The sequence below is a fragment of the Heterocephalus glaber genome, unplaced genomic scaffold (genome assembly GCF_053883595.1).
Source record: "Heterocephalus glaber isolate CG9 unplaced genomic scaffold, H.glaber_assembly_v1.0 deba00001428, whole genome shotgun sequence".
In the NCBI taxonomy this organism is placed as follows: Eukaryota; Metazoa; Chordata; class Mammalia; order Rodentia; family Bathyergidae; genus Heterocephalus; species Heterocephalus glaber.
This window is the reverse complement of record NW_028258293.1, coordinates 11,824,463-11,842,082: the sequence shown is the minus strand read 5'-3', so window position 1 is coordinate 11,842,082 and position 17,620 is coordinate 11,824,463. Positions and strand designations below refer to the sequence as shown.

At 39.1% G+C, this 17,620-nt stretch overlaps 1 protein-coding gene across 2 annotated transcripts; it reads right to left on the bottom strand.

Moving 5' to 3' along the window:
- Positions 1-6,630: 6,630 nt before the first annotated feature.
- On the bottom strand, positions 6,631-15,669 carry LOC101712050 (mas-related G protein-coupled receptor member X1-like). 2 transcript variants are annotated; one of them, XM_087211553.1, is made up of 4 exons: positions 15,465-15,668; positions 13,474-13,617; positions 11,363-11,511; positions 6,631-9,688 (listed from the first exon to the last, which is right to left on the bottom strand). In XM_087211553.1, coding segments are annotated over exons 1-4 (528 nt in total). In that variant the 5' UTR covers positions 15,467-15,668; the 3' UTR covers positions 6,631-9,455. The 2 variants fall into 2 exon arrangements, with proteins under 2 accessions (XP_087067679.1, XP_087067678.1); XM_087211552.1 differs by having other exon boundaries at positions 6,631-11,511; positions 15,465-15,669.
- Positions 15,670-17,620: the final 1,951 nt, after the last annotated feature.

Sequence of the window (17,620 nt, the reverse complement as noted above, 5' to 3'; positions counted from 1 at the left end):
ATAAGATACTGGCAAACAGAATGCAGAAGATCATCAAGAAGATCATACACCCTGATCAAGTGGGATTCATCCCAGGGATGCAGGGATGGTTCAGTATATGCAAATCAATCAATGTAATACACTATATCAATAGAGCCAAAGACAAAAACCATATGATTATCTCCATAGATGCAGAAAAAGCGTTTGACAAAATCCAACATGCATTTATGATAAAAACCCTACAAAAAATTGGAATAGATGGTCTCTACCTCAATCTGATAAAAGCCATCTATGAAAAACCAACAGCCAGTATCATACTAAATGGTCAAAAACTGAAATCCTTCACACTAAAATCAGGAACAAGACAAGGATGTCCACTGTCACCACTCGTGTTCAATATAGTTCTGGAAACATTAGCCACAGCAATTAGACAAGAGAAAGAAATAAAGGGAATAAAGATAGGAAATGAAGAAGTCAAATTGTCATTATTTGCAGATGACATGATCCTCTATATGGAAGACTGCAAGAACTCCACCAAAAGTCTTCTAGACTTAATAACCAAATTCAGTCAAGTAGCTGCTTACAAGGTCAACACACAAAAATCAATAGCTTTCCTCTACACAAATGACAGACTCACTGAGACAGAAATAGGGCAAATAATTCCTTTCACAATAGCATCCAAAAAACTGAAATACCTAGGAATCATCCTAACAAAAGAAAGCAAAGACCTCTTCTCTGAAAACTATGGCACTCTGAAAAGAGAGATTGAAGATGATATCAGAAAATGGACAGACATCCCCTGCTCCTGGGTAGGAAGGATTAATATAGTGAAAATGGCCATACTTCCAAAACTGCTATATAGATTTAATGCAATTCCAATTGAGAACCCAGCAGCATACTTCATGGACCTTGAGAAAACAATCCAAAAATTCATTTGGAACAAGAAGAGACCCAGAATAGCAAAAGCAATTCTAGGTAACAGAGACATGGCAGGGGGTATCATAATCCCCAACCTGCAACTATACTACAAATCTACTGTGATAAAAACAGCATGGTCCTGGCAAAGAAACAGACTTGAGGACCAGTGGAACAGATTAGAAGATGCAGAAACAATGCCAGACACACTCAGCCATCTCATCTTCGATAAAGGAGCCAAACACCCTCACTGGAGGAAAGATAGCCTCTTTAATAAATGGTGCTGGAAAAATTGGGCTTCAACTTGCCAAAGATTAAAACTGGACCTGTATCTCTCACTGTGCACTAAACTAAAATCAAAATGGATTAAAGATCTAAACATTAAAATAGAAACTCTGAACCAGTTGGAACAGGGTTTAGGTAGAACCCTTGAAGACATTGGTGTAGGAAAAGATTTTATGAACAAAACCTCAGTTGCCTGTGAACTAGCACAAACAATCAACAAGTGGGATCTCTTCTTATTAAAAGGCTTCTGCACAGCAAGAGTAACCACCAGCAGTGTGAAGAGACAACCCACAATCTGGGAAAAAATCTTCACCTGCTCTTCCTCAGACAAAGGTCTACTATCTTGAATCTATAAAGAACTTAAAAAGATCAGACCTCTCAAATTCAAAGACCCAGTCGAAAAATGGGCATCTGAAATGAACAGACATTTCTCAGACAAAGAAGTAGAAATAGCAAATAAACATATGAAAAAATGTTCAACCTCACTTGTAATTCGAGAGATGCAAATGAAAACAATGCTGAGATTCCACTTCACTCCAGAAAGAATGGCTGCTATCATGAAATCAACCAATAACAAATGCTGGTGGGGCCGTGGGGAAAGAGGAACTCTGCTCCACTGCTGGTGGGAGTGTAGACTGGTGCAAGCACTGTGGAAATCAATATGGAGATACCTCAAAGAACTAGGACTGGAAGTCCCATTTGACCCTGCTATTCCACTGCTGGGGATCTTCCCCAAAGAATTAAAAGTATCATACCACAGTGATATATGTGTGCCCATGTTCATAGCAGCGCAGTTTGTAATAGCTAAAACTTGGAAACAGCCCAAATGCCCGTCAACTGGAGGCTCGATAAAGAAAATGTGGTTTTTTTATAAAATGGAATACTACTCAGCCATACAAAATGAGAAATTAGAGACATTTATAGCTAAGTGGATGCACATTGAGGCAATACTCTTAAGTGAAATAAATAGGACACACATGTGTAAATACTGAGTAGTGTCTCTGGTGTGAGAAACTGAAAGTGTAAATAAGGACTAAAAGGTATAATAGGTAATGTGAAATAGGAAGAAAAGGGGCAAAGGGAAAGGAAGTGGGAGGGCTAGAGGAAAGGATAGAGGGGAATGGGATTAATATGAGAAAATGGAAAAATAGGAACAAAATCTTTGTAAATAGGGAGGACTGGAGGGGTTGAAGGGAGGGCTGGGCAAGGGTGAAAAATAAGAACCAAGAGAGACTCTGTAAAGGTGCAAATTTCCAATGCTGAATGCCATTATATTGTATACCTAAAATGTACCAATGATTAGAATGAATAATCGAAAATGTAAAATAGGAAGAAAAGGTCCAAAGGGGTAGGGGTAGTGGCGGGGGGGCAGGAGAAAGGAAAGAAGGGAAAAGAAAAATGCTGAGAAATGGAAAAAATGGAAATAAAGTCTTTGTAAATAGGGAAGAGTGGAGGGCATGAAGGGAGGGCTAGGAATGGGAAAAAAATAAGAACCAAGATGCGTTATGTAAAGGTACAATTCCCAATGAGAAATGTAATTGTGTTGTATACCTACAATGTACCAATAAAAGAATTTAAGAAAAAAAATAATTAGGTAAGTTTAAATAAGGCTACTATTTTGAGACTTAATCCAATACTATTAGTAAAGTCACAGTAAGGAACAGTAAGGAACAGTAAGTACACAGACAGGCAGTGAAATTCTTTGCACTGGAACCAAATTTGCAAAGAGAAGTATCAATATCTCTGTGGAAAAAGAAGTTTGTTGATGTCAAAAAGAATGAGGATGTGCTCATTTCAGACTGTTTTTTTCCAAGAAAAAGAAGAAAGTGTAGGTTAAAATAAGTCTGATAACTTCAGGGACTCACTGAGGCATTTTGCAGGCTTCAGTGTTGGATTTATCAGGGCAGGGTGGAAACTCATATTTTACTATTATTATTCTTTCCAGTACCAGGAATTGAACTTAGGACCTTGTGCTTTCGAGGCAGGTACTATGCCACTGAGCTGAATCCTGGATCCACAAATCCACACCTGTCTAAGACAAAGCCTTCCTCACTGAGCTAATCTTTCTGAGGTCTACTGAGTTCCCTGATGGCAGCTGCCTCCATTCACATCCTCCACATACATCCATCTCAGGAGTGTCCTGCAGAGCCCCCAGCTTGAGGTCATGCAGATGCAACCACTGCCTCAATGTCACAAGGAGAAATTATATGAAGGGAGGGGCTCCATTGTTAACATAGGAGAAGGCAACTAACCATAGAAAATGATAAAAGGGAGCTTATATCACGGGATCAGAAGTCCAAGGATTAAGAACAAATGGCTATGAAAATGCAGGCAAGGAGGGACCCCAGCACCATGGGCAGGATGGTCACACACAGCCTGTCAGCTGTCTCTATCAGGAGCCATAGGAGAGTCTGACCAATAGGACCAGACTGGACACAGAGAAACACCAATAAAATGAGTCACAATGTTTTAATAAAAGCAACTTTTTTTCTTTCACCAATCATCTTCAAAATTCCCAAGCAGGACATGCTAGTATTAGAACTGTTCCAGGAGGGTGTGCACAGTGTCAGGGCCCACAGTAGACACCCATAACAGCTGAGTGGTTTCTTACGTGGAGGCAGCAGAAGCAGAGTGGGTCCAGGGTGGACAGGTGGTATTTGGTTCTAATGGTGAGATATTGAATGATGTGGATAATGGATATAGATGGCATGGAAGAAGTTGATCTAATTCACAGAATGAATAATGTGTTTGCAGAGGACATAGTAAGCCATGCACATTTTAAAGTTTAGACCCAGAAGGCTGCTCTATGCAGGCAGAGCCCAGGAACTAGAGCACAAATACTGTATGCTTCATATCACCCACCCCTAACCCCCAATCAGGGCAGTCATGAGAATCAGCCAATCCAAGGCAGGATCTTCTTGACACCAGTTGGGGAGGGGCCAGGTTATTTCCATACATTGATGTGCTTGCTGTTCTCAGGCAGGGAGGGGTGGATCCATGCTCAGAGCCCCTCTGCTGGAGCCCAAAGGAATAGGAACAAGACTTGAGATCTGCTTGATTATCTCTAATCTTCAGGGGGTTCCTGCTACATAGGAATTACTGTCTCCATTTTAAAGATTGGAGAGAAGAAGTAACCTCAAGAGCTCAGGATTCTTGGAATATGGACTCAAATCCAGCTCTCTGATGAGTTTTGTCTTTGTCTGTTATTGCTGCTAGTTTGGTCATTATGATTGCTGTATTATGTTTTGACGAACCCCTCTTGGAAATCAATTTTATTGCATACCTGCACATTCTGTACCTTGACTCATCCTCTTTCCTCAGATTAGAAAAGTTTTTCATTATTTTTAAAGTGTGCTTTCTGATCATTTTTGTTTTTCTTCTCCTTTTGTGGCTATATATTAGGTATATATTATGTCTCTTGATTGTATCTCATACTTCCCATGTGTTTTATTCATTTTTTCATTGCTTTTTTCTAGGTACTTTCCTGATAGACTACATCAAATGTACTGTCTTTAGTCTCACTTATTAGTTCTTCAACTTGATTAAACCAGCTGTTGTAACATTCCATTTTATGTTTTGCTTTTTTTGTTGCATTAATGATCACTTGGATTTTTATTTTCCTAATTTCTTTGTAAATATCTTGTTTTGTTTGTGTATTGTTCTTCATATTTATTTTTCAAAAAATTGACAAAAATCATACATATATGAGGGGGACTCTGTGATGTTTTGATACAGGTATACTTTTTATAAGGTCAAACTAGGTTAAGAATATCTATATTCTAGAGTATCATTACTTTACGGTGAAGCTTTCAAACTCTTGGAGTTTTTTTTTTTTTTTTTTGGTACCGTGGATCAAACTCGGGTGCTTGTGCTTGCAAGGCAGGTGACAGAACCACTGAGCTAAATCCCGGGCCCTGTCTTGGAGTTTTTGAAAAATATACAGCACATCATTATTATCTGCAGTCATCTTACTGTGCAATAGAATATCAGAGTGATTTCTCCTATCTAACTTAGTACATGTTGACCAAACTTTCCCTGTCCTTTTCTCCTTTCTAGTCTGCCTAGACTCTGCTGACTACCATTTAGCTCTTAACTTCTGTAAGATCAAATTTTTTAGCTTTTTCAACTTTTTTAGCTTCCACATATTAGTGAAATCATGAAGCAATGGTATTTCTGTTCATGACTTAATTCAAGTAATATAAATGTTCTCTGATTCCATCCATTTTATTAGAAATAACAGTATTTTCCTTTTGCATTAGTCAGGATTGAACCCAGGGCCTTTCCACTGTGCTGTTTTCACAGAACCTTTTTCATTTTTTACTTTGAGATAGGGTTTCACTAAGTCTTTAAATTGATCAGGATAGGCACAACCTGAAAATTTCCTTTATTTAAAAATTGTTATATTCTTTTTTTTTTGGTACTGGGAATCAAACTCTGGACCTTGTGCTTGCGAGGCAGGCAGCAGAGCCACTGAGCTAAATCCCCAGCCCAGAAAACTGTTATATTCTTGAAGTTCAATGACCTTTTTAAAGAAGGTTATTCTGAATTATTTGTAGATCATTTCATAGATTTCCCATTATGAATAGCCCATTGCTGGGGCTTGCCAGAGGAGATATAAGATTAATTGGATCAGGATGGATCCTGATTCAATCCTTGTTGGCTATCAGATTTGAATCCTTCACTGTCATCCTATCGGCACTAAAAGTACGAGGAGGGAGCTTTCAGGTCTTCTGTCTATTCCTCCTGTAGGCCCTGTGGCATCCTGAATACTCCTCTCCAATGAGGATTTATGTAAATTTGACTAAGTAGAAAATCACAACTCTGGTTTAAAAAAGAAAAACCAAACATTGTGCACAAACTCTTACCTTTCCTCCATTCTTCTTACTGGATATGGCAAGGTGGCCTGTGTTGACTCCTGTGGAACTTTTCATCTCTAAAGCCCATGACTCTGCCCTTGAGAAATGCCTTCATGGGTGGAGAGATGTTTAATACTTAAATGAGATTTATCAAGATACTGGACAGCCCTTTGGTTTCCTGTGCAGAGACTTGCTAGAAAATAAGTGTGTGGAATTTGTTGCATCATGATCCTCATGAGATGTCTTTCAACATTTGGTCTAAATTTGCTTCTATATCTCAACTTCTGTCCATTACTACCATGTCCTGTCTTCCATCCTGTAAGCAGCTATTGTGGAGCTTCTTGCTTGCCAGTAACACCAAGAGGCATGAACTGTGCTGGGAAACCTTCTAACTAATAACTAAGCCTAAGCTCTTGGTTGTCACTCAAGGCTCTCTTTGTCTGGGCCCTCCTCTTTTATGTCAAAGCAGCAATGTGTGCCAATTTAAAGTTTCTTTCCAAATGGCACAGAGATGCATCAGAATAAGTGAATGTCTTCCAAAATGCTATTCTTTAAAGAAACAACTCGTTAGAGACTTTGTTCTTAAATCTTTTATTAGTTAAGACTATAGCTGTGAACAGTAATTATTTCTCTTTTCAAATTTATCTGTGTTAAGAAATGGATAGTTTCCACCCAGGAGCTGAATGAATGCAGCACAACTCTGGCCACACAGACTCCAGGATACACAGGGGGTGAGTGAGAACTGGATTAAACCAGATGAGTTGTGTGTGTCAAATGGCAGCAGGGAGTGAGACAAGTGGGTGGGGAACTCGTGCAAGGTGGTGATTGTAACAGATGACAGAAGCTAAATGTGGCAAGGAAGCAAGTGGTGTCAAGTGAGCCATGTTGGGTCAAGAGACTTGATGGAATGTGGATGGATTAGGAAGGACCTCGGAGCTGAGGCTCAGGAGAAGGAGTTTTATGGGTGGGGGATGAGTGTCGGGCAGTGTGATCTCATATTTGAGACTCTGAGTTCATACCAGTGTGGGTGATGACAAGATGAAGACTCAGTGGTCAGAATGAATGGTCAGAATGGACTGGATGACAGGTTAAAGGAGGATGGTGGAGATGATGGAGGAGCTTGGGTGGTGAATTAACCATCTAAGTGAATATTATAGTTATTTCAAATGTGCGCATGGTTGATTGTGGGGAAGTCTGTGAATTAGGCATTCAGGCCACAAATAATATAGCAAACATTTATGCTCCATCAGTAACATTAAGCATACATTGAAAAACTTTTTTGCCACTAATTTCTCTTTAGAAGTAAAGAAATAAGATGACAAAAATACAAGGAATGGCCCAGTCTGCATCATGTCTCTCTTTGTGGCTCCTCAGAGATTCTGAAATTTGTGCCTATTATTTTTTCAAACGTGTAATGTGACGTGAGAAATGCAAGGTTATCTAAAAATCAAGGTACTATAGCAAACACATTTTAAACAAGTTTGAATAAGATTTAATGAATTTAATTCCTAAATTTCTAATTACTAGTTACACTAATGTCAGTATATCCTCCCTACCCAAGTACAAAAGGCTTAATGTGTATTTTTTGGTGTGCAATGTAACGATGATTTACATTAGCAATGCATCATCTCTTTCTCCTCTCCTGTAGTTCGACCACAGTGCTCTTTATGAAGGAGAATTCTTTAACCAAACTATATAAATGAGGAAATTGTAAGACTACAATGACTTACTATTTAATAATCCTCAGGCTGAGCTGACCACATCAAAACAAAGCAGTCTGCCTGTGAATACATTGTAACTACTATAATTCTTTTGCTCAGATCTATAGGAATGCCTCACTTATAGCCAAACTGTATTATGCTGTGTGGAAAACAATAGAGTATGTGGAGGATACACAGTGCTGGACTGGGGAGACCATTTGATCTGGAGCCAGGGACCCTGAGTTCTGTGCGCTGTGGTGGGTTATAACAGCAAGGAATACATTTGGTTGGGAACATTGAAAACTATGCATAGTGTCATTGTCAAAGCTACATTTTACTTTCTTCTGGATTCTCAGAGTTCATTTTCAGCTCCCTTCTCCGAGGTGTGTTTGAGTGGCAGCCTCAAAGCTGTGATATGCAGAGCTTTGCTGTGTGCATTTATCATGTTCGCGGTGGTTCTTTTCTTTCGTGCTGGAGTTCTTGGTAGAATGAGTAGCCACTGGTGCCAAACAACTCTAAACCCTGTCCTGGACCTAGGTTCTGTCAATTTAACTTATATAACTATGGGAAGATCAGTTGTCTTTAATTCTACCCTCCATGAGGCCTGAGAACTGGATTGAAGGAAAGTTGGCCAAAACAACTGCTGCTACATTTTGAGACTTACTTCATTTTTTGAAAATTAATCGGTCTTTAAACTGTTAATAAATGTTTTCCAAGATATTATTCCCATTGACATAAACATTAAAGTAAAATGTCAACATACTCTTAAGTGAAATAAAAAGGACACACATGTGTAAATACCAAATTGTTTCTCGGGTATGAGAAACTGAAGGTGTAAATGAGGACTAAAAGGTATAATGGATATTGGGAAATAGGAGAAAATGTTCAAAAGGTAACGGGAACTAAGGGGGCGGGGGAAAGGAAAGAAGGGAAAGAGAAAAATGAGAAAAGAAGGAAAAAATGGAAACAAAGCCTATGTAAATAGGGAGGGGTGGAAGGGAGGAAAGGGGAATGGGAAAAAATAAGAACCAAGATATGTACAGGTACAGATAACCAGTGATAAATGTGATCATAATGTATACCCAAAATATACCAATAAACTTAGTAAAAAAGTAAAATGTCAAACTATAACTTGTTCTGTCACTTCTAGACTGATATCCCTCTGGGTAACACCTAACTGAACACCTGTTTTCAAAGATAAAAGACTTGTCTTTTATAACCTTTTATAACGAAAGGTAGCTTTTCACCCTATCAGGGACTCATGACTCCTGATTTCTCACCAACCTACTGAACTGTTCAAATGCAGGCAAAGGTTTTCACTAAGTACATTGTTTTCCAGAAGACCTGATGATCTAGTGAGCCTTATAAACTCATTCACTCTGAACCAGGGATTTACTTTCATCAATGCCCCAATCACAGGATGGAATAGGGTTCTCATAAAAATAGAGACTAGCAGAAGTAAGGAATTATTTCTTTTAAACTATCGTATCTATGGCAATTATCGGTAGAGGTTTCTATCTTGAGGGAGTGATTATTTCTATTGCAATGAAACTGAAACAGAAAAATTATGAGAAAAAATTTAGAGAAGATAACATACTTTTTAAAAGAGAGGTACACAGTATTCTGGTTTTAAAGTAAAGTAGAGCACGCTAAAGTAGAGCTTTCTCTGAAGAAACCTGACATTCCACAATAAAATAAATCAGTTGAAGACACTGAGGAATCACTGAGGTATTTTGGAAGTGTGAGGCTGGGAGAAGAGCAGAGAACCATCAAGTGTGGCCGGGCAGTGTTCATTCCCAAAGCCACATCCAGTGACCAGGAAGAGGCTCCTCATCATTGCTCCCTGCTGCTTCCCAGGTGTCCAGGGTTCCCTGAGGAAGGCTCCATTCTCCTCAGGAGAGTCCGATAGAGCCCCCTGTGGAAGCAGATTGAGGCCTGCTCTTCCCGTGAGTGCTTAAAGGAACCAATAAAAAGGGAAATGATGGATTTGCACAGCTGTTAACATGGCCCCAAAATTATCTATTAATTGCAGGAATTCAAAGAGAAGAAGTGATCTTGATAGCTTTGTGTCTAAGATGAGTGCATGCAGAATAGGGAAAATAGATCATGGTTTATTTTAAAATAGAACGTGAGGAGAGTATGGCTTCTTGCTATGACAGGTGTAAAGATGGCTGTTCTTGGGGGGCTTTATTATAAATACCTCAGTAAGTCATTGAAGACTAAGCTCTTTTAATATCCACATTTACAAACTCCAGCTACTGCACATCCTGTCCTCAGTAGTAATTCATTGAACGAGTTCATGTGTGATATGCCTGATAGTTGTGAAAGACTTGGTTTAAATGGAAAAATAAAAAGAAAAATACCATGAAAGTTATCGCAACCCATACTGTACTTGGAATGAAATGAAGGGAATTACATTCATCATCATTCTCTTTGTGAACATTTCTGTGTACATTTAGAATTATTATGTGGGCCCAAGTAACTTAAATTGACCATTGTGTATTGTGGCGTGTGTGTGTGTGTGTGTGTGTGCATGTGTGTGTCATAGGGAACTGAATCCAGCAGGCATTTGACTGTGTCGCAAATAATCGATTCTGTTGTTGTCATGTTAAAACAGCTACGGACAATAAGTAAATAAAAGGTCGGGCATATGTATATGTGTATGTATACAGATACCTTTATTTATATCCATATTTGTATCTATCTATATCTGTGTCAGGGTTTGACCTTACACAATCATGTTTGTAATCTTGTAGAGGTTCCACTTCTATGAATGAACATTTGTAGAAACAGAAACACTAAAAGGAGGGAATCCTGACATTTTTACACTACTTTTGTCAACCTCAGTTATGCTTTCTAAGGCTTTCTTGAGAATCAACTTCAGGGACTTTCCCTGCTGCCACTGATGCTGATTCTGCTTAAAGGAGCCAACAAAGAAGTAAATGAAGGGGTTAATGCTGCTGTTGATACCAGACATGAACACAGCGATGAGAGCATAATAAAAATAGTCTCTGGTATTTGTAAACCAGGGCAACAGAGACACAAGGATGCCTGCAGGGAGGCCACAGAGGAGGAAGACCAGCACTGTGAGCCCGATGGTCACATACAGCCTGGTTAGTTGCAACCTCGTGGAGCCACAGAGCATCCTGACCAGCAAGGCCAGGCTGGATCCACACAGAACCACAAATAAAAAGAGCAGCCAGGCAGCAGTGATGAAAGACATTGTAGGACATGGATAACAGGAAAACCTAAGTGATAAGTAACAGTATACATATGCCAGGATGCTCAGTAGCAAGGACAAGGCCCAGAGCAGGGCACATATGACAGCTGACATGTGTCTTGGGCGGTGGAGTCTATGCCAGATGGGCCACAGGACAGACAGGCAGCGCTCAGCACTAATTGCACTGAGCATGCTCAGGCCAGTGATGTAGGAGCACATAATCACAGGGAATAAGAACTTGTAAATAGCGAGAGAGGTGAAATTGAAGGCATAGATAAGGTCGTTTACACAACCTGTAATGTGGCAGCCCAGGAAGAGGAAGTCAGCTCCTGCCAGGTTGAGGATGTAGACGGAGACCACATTCCTGTGCATGCAGAAGCCCAGGAGCCAGAGCACAACTGCATTACCTGCCAGCCCAACCAGAGAAAAGATAATATTCAGCCAAGTCAGGATCAGCATTGTCGTGTCAAAGGGAAAATCCAGAACACTCCCATCCATCGATATGATTTCCTGTTGAATGGTTGAATTCATGTTCAGAGAGTCTCCGTTGCAGACCCTAGGAATACAAACCAAAATTGAGCACCTGCTGTATGCTCTTTTATTCTTGAGGCCCCTAGTATATGAGAATTGCTATCTTTGTGTTACAGGGGAAGAAGCAAAGTCTGGCAGAGATTAAGTAATTAGTGGATGGGAGTCCTGGAACCAAGATGCAAGTCAGTTCTGGGGATTCTGAATACTAGGCTCTCTCTACTCCAATATAGATCTTCTAGGAGAGGCAAACATTCTGTTTTTTTTTTCTTAAATTCTTTTATTGGTACATTGTAGGTATACAACACAATTACATTTCTCATTGGGAACTTGTACCTTTACATGATGCATCTTGGTTCTTATTTTTTCCCCATTCCTAGCCCTCCCTCCACCCCCTCTACCCTTCCCTATTTACAAAGACTTTATTTCCATTTTTTCCATTTCTCAGCATTTTTCCTTTCCCTTCTTTCCTTTCTCCTGCCCCTCCCACTACCCCTACCCCTTTGGACCTTTTCTTCCTATTTTGCATTATCGATTATTCATTCTAATCATAGGTACATTTTAGGTATACAATATAATGGCATTCAGCATTGGAAATTTGCATCTTTACATAATCTCTCTTGGTTCTTATTTTTCACCCTTGCCCAGCCCTCCCTTCAACTCCTCCATTCCCCCATATTTACAAAGATTTTGTTCCAATTTTTCCATTTTCTCATATTAATTCCATTCCCTTCTTTCCTTTCCCCTACCCCTCCCACTTCCTTCCTCTTTGCCCCTTTTCTTCCTATTTCTCATTACCTATTATACATTTTAGTCCTTATTTACACTTTCAGTTTCTCACACCAGAGAAACTATTCGGTATTTATACATGTGTGTGTCCTAAGAGAGGCAAACATTCTATAGTCTAATTGTACACAATGACCCAACCAATTCCTGCCAGTGGTTAGGGCATGTCCCAGAATTTCTTTCTAAGGAAGAGAATAGTCAAGGACAGGATATAAGAGACAAAGAAAGGACAGTGAACCCAGTTATTATTCTGTCCTGGGCCAGAAACTATCAATAAATGAAGCATTGTAAAAACGCAAAGACGGACCAGACCATGCTCATGACCAGAGCTGTCTATCCATGTGGGAGAGGTCATAGATATCTGAAAGGAATGTAGCTCTTAATAGTACAGTTGTGATGATGGCTGGTCATGGTAGGCTTGAAATGGCTCAGTGTATCTGCCATTAAAGATGGAGGACTTCCGTTTCCCTAGAGTGTAATGTGGTGTGTGACATATTGTGTTCCCAATAATAAATTTATGAAGGGAGAGGATAATGGTAGTAGACTGTGAGAGACTGCAATATTTATTATGCCCCAAAGCAGCCTGTAAGCAGTGCAGGGTGTAAAGTGTTAGTCCCGTAATTATCTTGTTTTGAGTAGCGAGTCTGGCCGAAGACTACGTGTCGAGGTCAGAGTAACTCACACCTAAATTTCATTTCCACAATTAAAATCTTCTTACTAAAAGGACAGTGTTCTAATTATAGCCATGTAGTTTGTCTATTCTGTTCCTAATTTGAGAGTACTTTATCTTGTCCTTTATGAGTCTTGCTTATATTAATTTCCACAGAAACCCTATGATTGCACATCCTCTCTTGTATTCCTGCCCTTTCATGTAACTCACCTTTACCCCAATTGATTGCTAATAAAAATCAGTGGCTTTGGTTGGCCAGCACCTTTGTTGGTTGCAGCAGCATGGTTGTTCTGGCACCCCACTTTCTGTCCTAGTTCTGTCTTTTAGTTTGATTTCACAGGCCTGCATCATATACCGGGCAGGAAATTGGAACCTAACTGCAGGGGTCTCCGGTAGCAGATAATTTGTATCAAATGGAAAAACAAAAAATAGAAACCTAATTAAAAGTATTAGAATGCTCAGTTAAAATACGATGATGAAAATTTCATTTATCATAGTTATTCTTGAGGAGAATATTGTGTTTAAAAGAATTACTTAGGTTTGGTCCTTTCAGTCAGCGTCCCCACAAACATCGGCATTGTTATCTGGACCTCTGGAGCTCTCCAATCCATCGAGGTGAGTTCTGTGTGACCAGCGGCAGTGGTTGCACTCATGTTCAGAAGCTCTTCTGTGGTGTCCCTAGGCACACAAACAAATGGTTGACCACTGATGCGCATTCTTAAGTGAGTTTATAAGGTGGCTTTGTTGAGGACATAAGCATTTTAATGTACAGTTGGGGTAGGATTGGAGTTCAAACTGAAATGCCGAGTAATATATAGGATAAAAGTAACTGAGGTTGGGCTTGGACTGTCAATGAAAAGAAGTATTTGAAGTATAAAAGTATTCAAAGGAAGACTACTAAGTGTTGTGCTGTGAGGTGTGCAATGTAAATTGACTCCATATTATATCCCTGGAGATTTTAATTCTGGTTTGTACATAAACACTTTTGTGTGAGTGGAATCTTTGAAAGGAAATAGAAATGCAGGGCAGGAAATGTAAAAGAAAATGCTCATGTGGATTTTATCTGAAACAAGAGGACCACTTTATATCTGAGTGACTATTAACAAGTGATTGAGAGACATATTGTCTTTTTGAAGCCTCTGAAATACTTATAGAATGACAGTATTATTTCAATTTTACTGAAGATAGAATTGGAGAATGAATGATTTGTCCTGGTCTCACACTGTGAACGGAACCCAGTAGTGCTGCTCAGGATCCATCTGTTTGACCAACAGACTCAGCACCAGAGAGCCGTTAATTACAAACACATGAGGGCAAAAGCAGAGCAATAATTTCCAAGTTAAATCCAAGTTGACCCTCAAAATTATGGATTACATAAAATATAGAATTAATAGACACTGGAGAGAAAGGGAAGACAATGAAATGTGAATGGGGAGAGTCGTATGTGAAAGTAAAATAGGAATAGATATACAAATCCAGAAACTCCCTCCTTCCTAATGGAGGTAGTCATGGTATGGGAATCCTGCTGATCCACTTAGAAGAAAAGTCTCTCCAGGTGGAAAGAGGATGAATCCTCCCCCTGTGCTGCAGAGACATCAGAAGTGAATGCATCTATGATTCTCTCTCTTACAGAGCCAAGATTCCATAGCCTTCACTGAACCAAAGAAAATATGTTTGGAAAACTAGACATTCTATTCCCACCCAGGACAGTGTATTTTGCATACATGTTTTTAGAGCCCCTGGAAAATACTACCAGGACCCTGGAGGACATAAGGAGAGGATTTTAGATCAATCTCCCTATTTCCTATGATCTGTCATTTATTTTGCTCTATTTGCTCTGTGCCTTTGTGGTTGTGAGTTGGACAAAGGAGTGCTTTCTTGCCTGCCTGATCACCCTCTCCGACTGATAAACTGGGGCTATGGCTCTGGTCTCCTTCCAGAAACTACTTCATCCCTTGTTTTTATAATCATAGGGTTGTATATCCTGCTTCACGGTTGCTTGCATTGATACCATAGATTATCAATTTTCCTTAATCCTGTCTTTCTTTGCAAATAGTCAACTAGAGAAATACTTCTGAATTATTTCAGTTTGGGATAACCTTTTCCTTTGGGCACCTTCACAAGTATATGAAGGAGAATAACTTTGAAGGCAAAAAAACTAATGAAAATTAGGTTTCAGAATCCTCAGCTCTTGAGTTAAATCCCTGGAGGTAACCTTGCTTTTTACATAAGGAAAAAGTAGGATTACTCCTATGACTGCAGATTTGAATGGTTGAAATAATGGGAAGGAGGAGGGAGATGGATCAAAATGGAGAATCATCTGGAGAACGCCATTATGAACATCCACATGTGATGGATGCTCCCAGCATCCACTTTTCAGATGAAAGCCTCATGTCTTCTCCCTTTCTCTGAAGGGAGCTCCATGATGCCCTGTCTACCACATCAAGTGGAAACAGAGGATTATAAACCTAGAAAAAATATTTACAAGCTTTGAAAATAAGAAATATGCTGTTGTATGCACTTACATTTCTTGCAGTCTTCTATCTGGAGTTAGAAAGCTGATCTGTGCTGAAGAAGGAAAGTCTTTCTGGACTGACTGACACCAGAGGACTCTTCTCTGTCCTCTAATTCAGGAGCTGCCTGCGGGACCTGGAATACAACCTGGAGAACAAGTTGCCTTTATCACGAAGCTATATGGCTCATGTGATTTCCTACACAGGGACTGTGGGCAAATCAATAACAGAGGATTTTGATACATGCACTCTTACAGAAGTATTTCTGGGCATCTGTCCAATTTCCACTCACAAATCAACTTCTCTCATTATATCTTATGTGGTTTATGTTCCTTTAAGTAATTGCTATCCTGAAGCCTTTAATTGCCAACTCTGAGCCTAGGCATCAGCAATGTCCAGCAGAGTGAAATGGCTAATGAAGCTTTATAAATAAAGAATGAGCTATGTTCTAGGGTCACTTAAGTCTTGCTATGTCATAATTTTTTCTTCATGTTTTCTTTATCTAGCAGTAATTCATTCATGTAAATGCTTTAAGTCTAAATGACAGCTAGGCAAAAATCTCCCCCCAATCCCATTCTGCACAAGCCACCTCTTCCTATACTTTCTATTTTTATTTATTATTATTATCTCTCAATAATAAATTTATATTTCTGTTTCTATTCGCCATATTAACAGGTGGATCAAATGGCTTCCATTACAGATTATAAACAGTTTGGATGACTTAAGATATCTTTACTGCTCCCTTCCTTTTATCTTTGGAGAATTAGTACAGTTATATAATACATCTTAATTTTTTTCACCCTTTTCCCTCCCCTCCTTTACCCTTCCCTCCAACTCTTGATCCTTATCCCATCTGCAAAAGATTGATCTCCTTATTTCCTAGTATCTGCCTTTTATTTTACTCTTTATTTATATTTTGGGTTTCTCATATAGGAGAATAGTATTTCATTGTGTACAAATACCACATTTTCTTTATCTATTTATTTGTTGATGGATATATAGGATCCTTCCAAGATTTAGCTATTATAAACTGTGCTGTTATAAACATGAGTCTCTCTTATGTGATATCTTTAAGTCTTTCAGGAAGATCCCTGGAAGGGACATAGTGGAATTTCTACCTTTAGTTGTATTGAGAAATATGTAGTGATTGTTCTACTTTACATTCCCACCAACAATGTAGAAATGTGAGTCACATTATAATCTAGTATGGAGAAAATTTCTTCATGGATTCATTCATTCTGCAGATATTTTTAACTATTTTGTAATGAACTGGACTGAGTTCTTTCCAAGTGCACATGTACATCAGAATAAGGTGGTATTTAGAAAAGAGGTGGGGACTATATATAAAGTTAAGATGAGCTCATTAGGGTGAGTCCTAATGCAGTATGACTGATGTCCTCATAAGAAGAGAGGAGGACATAGACACATAGAGGGAAGACAAAAGGAAGAGACACCATCTGTATGACAAAGAGAAAGATTTCAGAAGAAAAAAACCCTGCCAATGCCATGATCTCAGATTTCTACCATCCTGAACAGTGATAAAATAAAATTCTGTTGGGAATTGTTTGGGAAAGGGAATGCTTAACTTGTGCCTTTTTATGCTGGAAGTATTTAAATTTCTTTCTGATTTTTAGAGCGGTTCACAGTTAAAAATTTGCCTTGCATCTCAGAGGAGACTTTAAACTTGGAATTTTCAGTAATGCTGGAGCAGTGATGATTTTTGTGAGAAATTGGCTTGGAGCAAGATTGGAGGGTATCTTATGTATACAGAGAACTGGAACTTCTCAAGAGAGTATCACTGAGAGTAAAAAAAGTATAAGATAGCAGTTTTAGGAGAGAGGAAACACTCTGAACTATTTACCTTGTAGAGTAATTATGTTGAACCTATGTGATTCTTGACAGAACTAAGACAGCACTGGAGCTTTTTGGTCACAAATTTAAGATGCCACAATTGGGTGTTTTTATGGGTGTTCTCCAGACACACTTAGTGCCAAACAAATAGATATTGAGTGGACTGAGTTGGATTCAATGAGGTGATTTTCACTAAAAAAGAAACATTCATGATGAATGTTCCATATCACTACCATTAGGGACACAGGTAGGAACCACAATGAAATACAGTATACCTCTTTGAATGGCTAAAATAAAAAACACAGGTAGCTTCAGTT

Excerpts from the sequence above, each read along its gene's own strand:
- LOC101712050 (XM_087211552.1), bottom strand. Across the intron at positions 11,512-13,473 it reads ACTGAAAGGACCAAACCTAA|GGTCTGCAACGGAGACTCTC; the intron begins GTAATTCTTTTA and ends TTGTATTCCTAG.